Raw genomic sequence first — 13,281 nt, forward strand, 5'->3', positions numbered from 1 at the left:
GACAGTAGGAGAAAGATCTCTGACCCTGTATAGTCTACAGAAAATTAAAAGAACAATTACCATTATTAGAACAACCGCGAGGGGACTGTCCTGAGACTAAATCTCTCCAAGATCTTCAGGGCTTTCTTGCACAGCAGCACAATGGAGAAAGCAGCTTTACTAAGTCCATGAGCACCACCAGTATTCTGGTGCCCATGTATTCTGGTGCCCAATGCTTAATGCTTGCTTAAAAGAGAAAGTAAGAAATGTGACCTTTGCCCTTGTCTTGATAATTTACATTTATCTGACACTTTTATCCAAAGCAACTTACAGTTATGAGTGAGTACAACTTTTGAGCAATTGAGGGTTGAGGGCCTTGCTCAAGGGCTGAACAGGGGCAACTTGGCAGTGGTGGGGCTTGAACCAGCACCTTTCCAATTACAAGTCAATTACCTTAACCACCGAGCTACCACTGCCCCCAGTCTGCAAGAAAAGCAAATAGGGAAGTGATGGAGTATGACAGCTATCGCTTAGCTGTTGCTGGGCAGGGGTGCAGCAGCGAGTAACAACTTGTTTCTTAGCAGGAAAGAATGTTCAAGGACGGTTGAGACACCTGGCGTCACGAGATTACCTCATGAGAGAACAACGGGGAATGGTGGGGGTATATGAACTCATGTGAGAGAGAAGTTTGAGGCTTCTCTCCCTTCATGCATAAGGGACAGATCCAATAAAACTCACTCATCTGACTCGAGTCCAATTGATTTTTTCTCTGAACCCCTAAACCTAATAACTGGTTGGGCCACCCTTAGCAGCAACAACTGCAATCAAGTGTTTGCGATAATTGGCAGTGTTTTACAGTGCTGTGGAGGAATTTTGGCCCACTCATCTTTGCAGAATTGTTGTAATTCAGCCACATTTGAGGGTTTGTGAGCATGAACCGCCTTTTTAAGGTCACGCCACAGCATCGCAATCAGATTCAGGTCAGGACTTTGACTAGGCCACTCCAAAGTCCTCATTTTGTTTTTCTTAAGCCATTCAGAGGTGGACTTGCTGGTGTTTTGGAGCATTAGCCTTTGGATCACAGAACGCCATCTACCTTTTGAAGATCTTTTTGTCTACTTCACTTTGTCAGGCAGGTCCTATTTAAGTGATTTCTTGATTGAGAACAGGTGTGGCAGTAATCAGGCCTGGATGCGGCTACAGAAATTGAACTGGCTGACAATACACAACATGGGTGTTTGGCATGTTCCACAATTTCTCACCAAAGGAACATTCATTCATTTGCACTTAATTTAGCATGACCTGACATGTACACAATCTCACATAATGTCAACATGTGGTAAATTACCTGAGCCACTTCAGTGACATTAAAAATGCTGAATTGCACTAGACCACACCAGACTTTATTTAAAACAAGGAAAGGTGAAGCACTTCCAACTTTCACCGTTTATTGTGGATTATTTTAAAGTAGTGATGTGTACTGAAACCTCCTCTAACAGACCCAAATCAAGTTCTGGTTCAAGTGATTTAAGTAGGCCAGTCACCACCCAGTACTATCAGACCAATAACCCCCATTATAGTATTCCACAACACACCACTGAAAACTGTTCACCAGTGGCTAGATGAAGAGGAGACGGTCATCTCTACATAATTGTCTTTCATGACCAGTATGTAGGAGATAACCAGAGGCCCATCACAATACAAACCCATGTCACAGGGGAAAATAGCTGAATTAGACTGAACACAAGCACAGCTGAAGGGCTTGAAATTGAGTTGGCATAGCCTGAAACGTTCACCTTTAAGTGGCACAGAAAATAAAACCTGAAAAGTTGGCATTGTGGAGATTATGTTGTGCATGTTAAACCAGAGAATGTGCTGACCTTATAAAAGCCTCCACATTTTAGGCTGAACCAAACTTTTAGGTATTTCTTGGACAAACTCAAATGCATTTCCAACACTTACTTAAAATGCTAAAAGTGATTAGTTAGAAAACAAGAGTGTTGAAAACCAAAGAGTCATATTTGAAGAATTTATTGTTCCAGGCATTCAAAACCAAGGGCTTTATAACAAGATGATGAATTCTTTGAAGAGTAAATTATGGGGGGTGGGAAAAAAAAACAAAACATTGCAACCAAATCAAAACTAATTGAGGGGGGAACAAAACCAATACAAAAACAAATATCCAGATATCAAGTCCTTCACAGTAGGCAACAGTGATTTAAAAAAAAAAAAATAAATAAAAAAAAAAAAATAAAAAAAAAAAAAAAAAAAATTCCATAAGCATTTGCCTGCCTTTGTCCCGAAATGGGATCATTAATAACATTAATATCAACATTGATAAAAAATAATTACAAGTTAAAAAGAGGCCAGCACCACTGGGAATGGGGGCCAGCAGCGGTGTCTGTGAGTGTGTGAGACAGAAGCAAGAGGAAGGTCATGGAAGGTCATGAGGAACGCATTTTCAAGTCTATGCTGAGAGGTCACTGTTGTCGAACCGCTCCTGATCGTACACCTCAGCAACGACCTTTCGACCTCCAAACCAGCGGTTATTGAGCGCCTGGATGGCCTTGTTCATCTCGGATGCTGCTGAGAATTCCACGAAGATCTTGACGATGACCTCAGCGTCCTCTTCTTCGCCCTGCTTCTCCTGGTAGATGATCACCCTGTTCACGGCGCCGAACTTGCCGCATTCTTCCGTCACCTCTCCCTCTAGGTCGTCGTCGATGTCCTCAGGGCCAACCATGTTCCTGAGCACCATCACGGTCGACTGGGTGGAGAGGAGCAGCACGTTACAAACTGCCAGTAGCCACGTGCAACAGTGCCCACATACAGTAGCACCTCCAATTAAAAACCCACGTCAATGCACACCAACACTTTCTGAAGTCACTTATAGTACTTAAATTACTCAATCCAGACACACCACTTGTAGAGAAAAACAGTGTAGATCTTTTTAAATAATATTCCAGATAGATCTTTGAACCAGGCGAAACACCAACATGTTTGTTTGACAACCAATTTACAGAGTGCGTTTACTGAGCATGTGCATGAAGGAATGGAACTGGCTTTCATTACTGTATTCTCTCAACCTGTCAATACTACCAGCTTAGATTCCCCAAACAAATCAATGCTGTAATTTATCACCTAAAATGTGTGACATTGTCACACACATTCTAACTCGTTCTAATTTCATTCCAATTTCTTTTTTGCGTTGCAATCTTGATACGTGGGGGTCTGTTGCTACAGTTTGGTGGTAAAGGTAGGAACAGTGACTCCAGTCTGTTCTGGCGGGAGCAGAGACGCACCTCCTGCTTCCTCAGAAGTTTCTGCATGACCATGTGTCTGGCACTGCTGCCCGAGATGCTCATGTGCTCCTGCTCACTGAGCATCTCCTGGCCCGTGCTGTCCTGTGCAGCCTCTTCTTCCTCCTTGTCCTTCTTCTCCTTGGCCTCCTGGGCTGCTGCCACCGCGGCAGAGAGCACAGGTGGCGAGGCCAGCACGGGGTTCACCAGGCCGACCTGGGGCAGCACCGGCCGTGCCGGGGTCACACCTGCACAGAGACGTAGGGGTCAGCGGGGTCACTTGGGTCATGGGGGAGGGAGAGACAGGACAGAGCCCCGTAGTGCCTGGAAAGCCCTCTGAGTGTGTGTGGAGCGAGGAGCTGTTCACCAGGCCCCTGGGGCTCCGATACAACTGTCAAGCTTAAAATCATCCTACTCCCTTAAAAATACATGAGGATGTAGGCACGAAATCTGCTACAGGCATTTCATGGACAACATTGACCAGATATATAACATCTAAATAGTTTGTAAGACAATAAAAAGTAGGACAAGCATCAGACCAGTTTCTTCTTATTGTCAACTCGTTTTTAAAAACGCCTTTCAGATGCACCAGAGCTAGCTGGCGACTTCTAATGTGGAACATAATATCTAAATGAGTGCTGGCTACTTGCCTCTGTGAACATATTTTCAGTCATTTGTGGTGCATGAGTGCTTAAAATGATATGGAAAGAGAGGGAGGCGCTTAAATGGTGGTTTACAAAACAGGGGTGGAGAAGGTGGGTCTCAGTCTTCCTCCAGGTGGACTGATGAACTCCACCCATCACTGCCCTTAGACTCCTTTGCCCCTCATGTCTGTCAGTTCAGATGAAAGGTTACCAAGATCAACTCCACAAAAGACACAGGATCTGAGACTCACTGGCCAATGGTAATGAGAGATTTGTTTATGAGGGGAGGGGCTAGAAACAGTCCTCTTCACACTTGGTTGGTCAGTGTGCAGCAAAGGGGAGGGGTTAAGAGGCCACGTTGAGGGTGATTGTTGAGAGTAAAGACAGGGAGGGGAAAAGAGAGAGAGAGAGCGGGAGAGAGAGAGAGAGAGAGAGAGAGAGAGAGAGAAAGAGAGAGAGAGAGAGAGAGACAAGGAGAGAAGAGAAAATAAAAAAGAATCTATTAGTGGACAGGTCCCACGACAGGCTGTTAAACTATAACGTGTAGGAGACAACAGAAACCTAAGGGAAAGAGAGGGTTTAGCACAAACTACCACTGCACTTTTAAAAGGGGATACTGAGAAACAAAAGCACAAATTAGCTGTTTGATAAAGTGCGCTCAATTTCTCATCCGATTACTGGTTGGTGCAAACTTCACTGATCTAGCACCAACATGAACAATTACGCCTAAAGAAAGTAGCCAGTGTTTCAACTTTAGTTTTAGTGTGCACTGGCAAAACAACGAAGAATTGTTTGAATGCAAAGAAACCTTGACATTGCATTAGAAAACATCTGAAATTCAAAATGCATTTCTACTGTGCATTCACATACACTCCATCACCTGCGCAAAATACGCAATCTCCATGCCAGTCAGTCACTCACACAGCCCTAGATGCTAGGCACTCAATGCAACGATGCCATCAGCATGTCCCCTCCAACACGTGCCCGCGGTGTTCCCGAACCCACGGCCTACCTGTGATGACCCCTGGGGCCTGGGCGGCCATGACAGCCTGAGGCAGGGCGCCGATCTGCTGGGGCAGATTCACAGAGCCTGCAGTCATCGCCCCTAGGATGGACGCGCCTGCGACTGCTTCCTGCAACAACAGAGGGGAACATGTAGGACCTCCGCCCAGACAGCGCCCGTTAACCAGCACACACAGGGACGCAGACAGGACAGGACAGACACACGCGTGCAGACAGACACGCGTTTGGGAAAGACCTGGGCCGGCTGCATATGAGTTGCTGCTTCAAAATAGTAGTTTGGATAACGACCGGCAGCGCTGACATTTTGGCAAATAGTGTCTTATTTCAGCTGCTTGTTTTACAATTGATTGATGCAATTTAATTAAAAGCAAGTTGATTTATTTAAGATCAGCCAATGGAGCTGGATTTTTTTATTTTCTTCAGAACTCGTCAGAAATGTCAGATCTCTGGTAACAATGTTCTGTGTAATCAAGGGTAAAGACCTGTGATCGGCTTCCGTCAGAATGCCAGACCTTCAGTACAACAGTGCCCTCTACTGGCCATCTGTGTAGTTACACTTCCATAGTTACTAGGGCTGATTTACGTGCGACTTTGCGCCATTTTGGAACGTCCGTTCAGGCCCTCGGCTACCATTACACACGTCCGGAGAGACGGCGGCCTCACCACGGACCCCGCAGAAGGCCTTTCACCGCACACCACGGACAAACAAGCAGTGCGCTTAACCTCGTGATTTGCCAAAGTGTCAGCTTTGCAAATGTGCTTCAAGTCCCGAAGCCTTTGGGCGCATTACTTTAACGACAAGTTAACGGTCCTTTACGAAAGAAATGCGGTCTCAGGTAAGTTACCCTCGCAGTAGCCAGGTGCAAGCGGTTTTAAATACACCTGGTACTCAGGCAGGTAATGACAAAGCTGGGTTAAATGAGAAATCTCAGGTGTGCAAAACTTAAATCTCACTTCTGCAAGGCTCCCTTGGCCATTAGAGAATTAAGGTCTATTCAGGCAAAGAAAGACCGACGCCAAAACGTTCATGTCTGGTTTGACACTACCGTGTCCGTGTAGTCCTTCACTGTAAGCTGTTCAGAAGTGTAAAGCTGGTTTATTTACTCAGTACAGCTCTGAGGATCTGAACAGAGCCTTTGCAGATAGCAAAGCATTAGCATACAAGGACTAGCAAATGTGCGATGACAACCATGATTCATTCGCTTTTACATTTACATAATAGAAAAATTTAACATTAAAAATGTGCATAGGCAACCCCCCCCCACCAAACTCAATTTAAACTCCCTACAAATTCTAAGCATACAGCCCGGTTAACAAAAAGCATTGAAGCCTGTATAACCTCAGCTCTGCCTTGTAAACACATTTCATTTTCATGGTTGGTAACAAAATGGTTAATTTAAAGATGACCATGTTAAGTCCATTACCGCTCAAGGCTGCCATCTTCTGTACCCCTCACCTGCATTCCTCATTCAGAGTAAAGGAGACCTTTGTCATTCACCAGCCCAAACATAATGCTAGCATTTAGTTTACCACTCTGTATATTCAATGCAACCAGGCCCAAGCCAAGAAACACAGAACACCAAGACAAGACACAGCCAGTCAATCTAATCATTTAGAAGAAAAGCTAAAAAAAAGAAAAGAAATAGTTTAAATGTTTTAAATCTGTATTACAGTTACTTTTTCCATTGTATTTTTGGTATATTTAAAAATGAATGACAAGTATAAGACAACACAGGACAGAGTCATCACTGACTATAAATTCACAAGATCAAATATTAAATATGGCCTACATGTTAATGCTCTATGCTGTAGCATAGACTTGGTCAAATACATACTATGAAATAAGACTGAATATCCAGAAAATGAAATCCAAGGCAATTAACTTGTTAAAGTTTTTAAAAAATCACAATCAGTATGTATGAACTAAAATTAAAAGTTACAGATTAAGTGGATGTCCTGACGCGTCCACTTATAAAATCATGAGATTAAGGCTGAACACATGCATGTCTTGTGTTTACCAAACTGAAACAAAATGTGCAGGCAAAACTTCAAGATCCAAAGTGCCCGGTTGGACAAAACGGCATAAAACTGCCTTTGATTTAGAAACGAGGGCAACCTGGGACCTTGAGTGACCTGATCTACAGCCGCCCAATAAGCATCCAGAAATTACGTGACTGTCCAGATTAACATTCTCTAACTGGCAGACTATGTGAGCTTCACTGGGAGGTCCTGAAGACAAGCCCCTCCCCCACACTTAAAAGTCTACACAAAACAAAAAGGCACCAGCGTGCTTGGAACAGAATTGCCTGAAGGATTTACCAGACAGTTGAGGAAGTCTTCTGTCCGATTCTCCGGAGTGGAAAGATTCCATGCCATCTGTTTTTGGAGTTTACACGCTATGTTATCTTTCTGCATGTAAAAGTCTCTGTCTCATTTAAGTAATGCTGTGTCATACTGACTCTTCATGCCACTCAACACCTAATCTGACTTAAATCATAGCCCTCACATACAGCACCATGTGTCTGCGCTAGCCTTGCTATGCGTTTAAAAAGAAAACAAAAACAAAGAAAAAAATAAAATAAAAAAAATTAAATAAAAAAAATCACGCTGCCTTATTTTACACAAGCAACGAATCTAGTGCCAAAAGAAAGCAGGTTCTCACACACGCACACACTCCCTGACTAGCAATACGTGGTAGACAGGTGAAAGGGACTCACCTGGGCGGTGATCTTGGCCGTGGCGGCGGCGGCTGCAACGGCAGCAGCGGGAGGAAGACCTCCGGGCGCCGTGGGCGTCAGCATTGGGATGGGAGGGGTCACGGCCTTGCCCACGCGCAGGTACTGCCCACCCAGGTCGAACAGGTTCATGGAGGAGACCGCATCCTGCGCTGACTGGGCCTTGTCGTACTCTGGAGAGGGGGAAGGAACAGCGGCGTGAGGCTCCGACAGCCCGGCAACAAGGCTCAGCTTAATTCATCTAGCAGAGCACTGTGTCATTTACTGTGTAATTACCAGAGGGCACTTATGGCACAAACTGTCCGCAACTGAGCCTAAGAAAATAACGACAACAACAAAAACAAAAACTTACTATGAAAGCATGTGAGGAACCTGCCCCCACCCATCTCTATCCCCTGTGAGACATATGTAGAGAACAGCATTCCGCCATGACTGACCGCTCGCTCGCAGTCACATACATGTATTTTCAACCGAACCGAGGGGGGCCTGCTCCTCACCTATGAAACCGTATCCCTTGTGCTTTCCCGTCGTGGGGTCCCGCGCCAGTGTGCAGGACTTGATCCTCCCAAAGGCCTCAAACACGCTCTTGATGTCCTCGTCTGATAGGTCAGGGTGCACGGACGCCACGTAGATCCGGTTGAAGGCGCGCGCTTCCTCCGCTAGCTGGTCGATGATTGGTTGAGCCTGACCTATGTTGCTTGGCCGTCCCACCTTAAGAGACATGGCGGACGGTCAGAACAGATCTACAGGCAAATTTTATACCAAAACTAAGCATTATTCATTTTTAGTTAATTCCACATTACAGCAATCCTTAACGCAATACACGTAATCTAAACTCTATCCAGTTCCTTTAAGAGGACGATCATGGGATTGACCTTTTTGGTTAAAGTCCCCATTAAAATAATAAACTGAACTGAACTCACTTTAATGTTCCTGCCTCCCAGCATGACCGAGTTCATCTGCTCTAAAGCCAGCTGTGCTGCTTCTGGGACTTCATATTCTACAAATGCAAAACCCTGCAGAGAGAGGAGGGGATTCTGGTTAGGCCTTCAGGACCTAGAACAGACAGGGAACACAGACATCCAGACATGGACCCCCACACATGGGTTCAGACCTTGTGTTTCAGAGTGACTGAGTCCCAAGACATGTCGATGCTCTTGATGGGCCCAAAGGGAGCGAAGGCTTGTCTGATGGTGTCCTCACCGAGCTCGTAGTAGATGGAGCCCACGTACACGCGGCACATGATGGCCAGCGCCCGCTGCCTCTGAGCCGCCACCTGAAAACAGCAGCTCGCCTCGTCAGACAGGCAGTAGTCCATTCCCCGCGGCAACCACACCTAGGCGCCGTGCTGTTCCCCTGGCAACCACACGCTACCCCAGATTGCTCTCTGAGTGCGTGACTGATGCTGCTGGCTCCGCTTTACCTTCCAACATTACACGCGTGAGCACCGTGACGACGCGCTCGCCAAGAAACGGAGGAGAAACATCCCTGCTGTACTCCTGATTCTTATTAACAGCCGAATACAGGACCACTTCACATCAAGGAAAGAAAAAGGCCATAGCTCACCGATTGTAAGGGAGATAGAGCATCTCCAAAGCCAGCCATGGTCAGCGATGCCATCTGTATGGAGTTAGGGATCTGGGAGAGGGAGGAGACACATGACCATGGGTTTCACTGCCATGACTTTGTGCCTTTACAATTTACACACGCCTTCCTCAGATTGAGGTAGTAGGCTAGCCAACATATGCTGACTGAACGAACCAGAACGCTTTCAATTGGGGGGGGGGGAGAGAAACCAACAAAACACACTTGACTTTAATGTGAAACGCTGCAAATGCCCGTAACTACACCCTGTGCACACCACCATGCACAACCTGCTACCAAACTCTGCTTTCCGCTGGAAGAGGCCCAGGTGAGATGCTTTCCGCTGGAAGAGGCCCAGGTGGGGCGACGTGGTCGCTGTACCTGGAGATTGTTGAGCTGCTGCTGCTGCTGGTGTGCGAGTGTCTGCTGCTTGACCAGGACACTCTTGATACTCTGCTCCATCGCATACTTTTTTGCCTGCAGCACAAAACAAAAAATTACATCCAACAATGCAGCAAGAAGTACGACTGTGGCCCCTGAACAAGACTCAGCCTGTAGATAGACTCCTGTGAGCACGACCGTCTGAGTAGTGAGACTGTAAACCAATCTTCCACAGACTCTCACTGCAAGTATGCCAGACTGCAGTACTAACAGGCACATCACACCCATGCAATGAAGGCACCACACTGCCTGTTCTCTGCTACATTAATGACTAGCACTAAAAACACAAACAATTGAGTGGAGGATTAAGACAGAACAGCAGGCCATTTCAGACATCAACAACCAATCCATCAAATCAAGCTAACCATCCAAAAACTGCAGCTTCACTGCCTGGCAATTATTGTTTTACATTTTCTATAGTACCTCTCAGACTCGAGGACACTTTTACAGACAGATCAGATAGAGGGATGACTGGGGACATGTAAAGACGGTCACCTTCTGCAGCGCCTCCTGCTGTTCGGGGGTGAGGGGCGGCAGGCCAAGTTTCGAGGCAGTGCTCTGTCCATTCTCCATCGTCAGAGCCTCGCCTCCCTGCAGAGAGAGACACGTGAGGACTGAGGCATGTGAGAGCGTCATTACAGTGCCGTCTGCAACATGCGCTATACAACACCCAACTTTGGGGTTCTCTCCTGATTTCAGAGCAAGTACAGTCATGGGTTTTTAAAGCTGGTAACTCACGATGCGGCTTAAAATATGATGCATATATAAACAAAAAGTCTTGAAAACTGAACTAACAATACAGTTAAGATATTTCATACTAAAATGTGTGAATTTAATATTCAACTAATTTGAATTTCATAACAATGAATACATGCACATGTATGTGTCTCACTACTGTGCATGCTCTGGAACCATTCACAAAAATTTATTACATGACTGCAATCAAGCCTACAAGTGTATGAAGACATTAAAGTGAAAAGCTATGGCTGTTAACATGTGTGAAGTCTAAGGTTTGGCCATTTAAAACTGTAACACTGCAGTTCTTTGGGACGCTGTATATACTGCTCAACAGTAAAGGTTACGAAAGGGAAACCACACAGTCATGGTACATCACGATAGTTCCCCTCAGCAGAAAAGGGAGAAAGCAAGAAAGGGAAAAAGGTAATGAACACTGGCGGTCAGAGGGGGGCGCTAGCCAGTCTTCCTTAAAGTGCGAATGCTACAGTAAGTGTGGTGAGGTGAGCCCCCTTACTCAGTACTACACAGAAGAAAACTGAAGTACCTTTGCTCAAATGAACTCCAGTGGTGCAGTGCCCCCCCTTAAGGAGGTTTGAACCCAAATGGTTCTGCCATTGTCTTTGGAAATATAGTACAGTCAAGAGATACGCTCTACAGCACAGACGACACACAGAGAGAAACGACAAAAAAGAAAAAAAAAGAAAGAAAAGAAAAAACACAAACCTACTTAGAACAAGAGATACTGGATAGGGAGACAACAATTTGAGAACACTGACATCCAAACTCAGGGAACGCTTCCCCCAACATTCAGGACATTATAAATTCAGGGAAAGTTCTGCACATTCCAGACATTATAAAGTCCAACATGACATCCCAATACCTACTGAATGTTACTTAAGCATTTACATAACTTCTGAGGAGTGCTTAAGATGATCATGATGTTATGTTGAAAGCTGTTTGGTCCTGATTACAGAAGATGGCATGGTGAAAACACACAATATATGCATTTTACTGCTCAAGCGCCTGGCTAGTGGTTATTTAACAACTTTACCGCCAGCATGCCATACTTAGGTCAAGCTCCAGATCATGAAATTGTGCAAAGTATGTTTTTAAAAAACCCTGACAAGATGATTAGCAACACAGGCTAATCAGGGTTACCGTTCACAGTTACCAGTGTATAGAATAGCACTCTGCCCATTGGCTACTAGGTTTTCCCTCTGAGGTGCTGACGTTTTTCAGAAAGCAGCACTGGGAAACGCTGAGGAAAAATTTCAGGGGAGGAGGAGGCTCTGATCCTGTCAGAGACAAACTCAGAACATGCGGTTATAAAATGAACGCGACCACGGCTTCCTTACCTAGCGCCTGCTCTTCGCTGGGGTGTCCTGGTGTAGGGTGCACGTGAAGAAATAACGTACTAGGAGAGCTTTTAGTGTTCAAAACTGAGTCTGGAAAAAGAGGGACAGACCATCAGTTACCCATAAACATCTACCAGTAACCAATGAGTTACTCGAAAATACATGTGTAAACTTGTAAGGACAGGTTGGTATAATCCAGTTATTCCACGACAATTTCATCGAGTAACGAACACAAAGACAGACTAATATAGGTAAATGCTTGGGGAAGCCCTCGTCCACAGTCTGCTGATGCACAACACACCACCTTACAAAACTTAAACCCAGCTGTCTCTGGACGATGTTGCTCAATCACAGGTTATTTGACTTATGTATTTAATTCCACTAGCAGAAGCCAAACGTGACTCAGTAAGCACCGGGACAAAACATTCACGATTCAGAGCTGCGACAAGTTAGCACATACACTAATCGGATTCTTTTTTCATTAAGACCGCAGTTTGTACTACCATCGTAGTAGCCCCAGGTACAGTCTCAAGAATAAAGATATCAGATAGCTAAAGTGATTAACTGCATTTCCAACTTACGGTGTAAGCCAACCGGCTGCCAGTAAACTGTTTATTGGTTAGCTAACCAGCAACCAGTTTTAGTGGTAGTTAGTCAACTACCACGTAAATACAACATTGTTCTTCTGGTGTCCAGTAGACGTTAGCTCACATTGCTACTCTGTTAGCCACCCATTCATACCTTCACATATGGACACACTTAGCTAACCCAGCTATATGGACACACTGAGCTAACCTAGCTAGGCTAACCCAGCTATCGTATGAAGGCATATTTTTGAAATCTACGCGAGCTAAAACAACGGAAACGCGTCCAGCTAACCAGCTAACTGCATTTAGAGGTGGAATATGAGCTAGCATGCTAACCAGCTAGCTAAGCCAAAGCGTTTGACACCGCTAACTGCGCTTTGGGACGTTAGCTAGCCAGCTAATTTAAACAGCGGTACACAGCATAGATGCTTTAGATGAGATTATATGAGCAGATACCCTTCGGGCCTGCTAGTTACGCTTTAATAAATCATGTGAAGCAGAAAGTAAGCGTGTCGAAACCGCCGCGTAACTCCACCAACCTCAAATAAGCTAACTAGCTAACTGCACGCGCAGCAGGCCACGAGCAAAATCCCGCTCTCGAATTGCGGCAAGCTTATGCAAGTTGTTCAAACATAGCATATTCTATAAACGTATACCGAAACAGCACAAATGCGCATATAAACGACATGTACTCATGCGCTGAATCCCAAACAAATATTTGTGAAAGCAAATTTGCTCTTAATTTACCGCAGAAACCGCCACCGCCATGAAGCACACCGTCCCGTATCTGGCTAAGTCAATGGCGAGGAAGACTATGAAATATCGCGATGTTGTGATCTCACCCATGTAGGGTGTTCAACTTGTGCTCGCGAGATTTTCCCAACGCAAGGATTTGA

General features: G+C 45.2%; 1 protein-coding gene across 3 annotated transcripts; it reads right to left on the reverse strand.

The window, feature by feature from the left end:
- Positions 1–2,242: 2,242 nt before the first annotated feature.
- On the reverse strand, positions 2,243–13,196 carry puf60a (poly-U binding splicing factor a). Of its 3 annotated transcripts, XM_027012798.2 has the most exons (14): positions 13,133–13,196; positions 11,799–11,888; positions 10,988–11,094; positions 10,201–10,296; positions 9,646–9,741; positions 9,247–9,318; positions 8,795–8,956; positions 8,604–8,696; positions 8,178–8,391; positions 7,663–7,853; positions 7,265–7,321; positions 4,935–5,055; positions 3,282–3,526; positions 2,243–2,746 (listed from the first exon to the last, which is right to left on the reverse strand). In XM_027012798.2, exons 4-14 carry the CDS (start codon positions 10,276–10,278, stop codon positions 2,447–2,449), a joined length of 1,629 nt encoding a protein of 542 aa, XP_026868599.1. In that variant the 5' UTR covers positions 10,279–10,296; positions 10,988–11,094; positions 11,799–11,888; positions 13,133–13,196; the 3' UTR covers positions 2,243–2,446. The 3 variants fall into 3 exon arrangements, with proteins under 3 accessions (XP_026868599.1, XP_026868601.1, XP_026868602.1); XM_027012800.2 differs by lacking the exon at positions 10,988–11,094; XM_027012801.2 differs by lacking the exon at positions 7,265–7,321.
- Between the last annotated feature and the right edge of the window lie 85 nt (positions 13,197–13,281).

The sequence above is a fragment of the Electrophorus electricus genome, chromosome 18, assembly GCF_013358815.1.
Source record: "Electrophorus electricus isolate fEleEle1 chromosome 18, fEleEle1.pri, whole genome shotgun sequence".
Classification (NCBI taxonomy): domain Eukaryota; kingdom Metazoa; phylum Chordata; class Actinopteri; order Gymnotiformes; family Gymnotidae; genus Electrophorus; species Electrophorus electricus.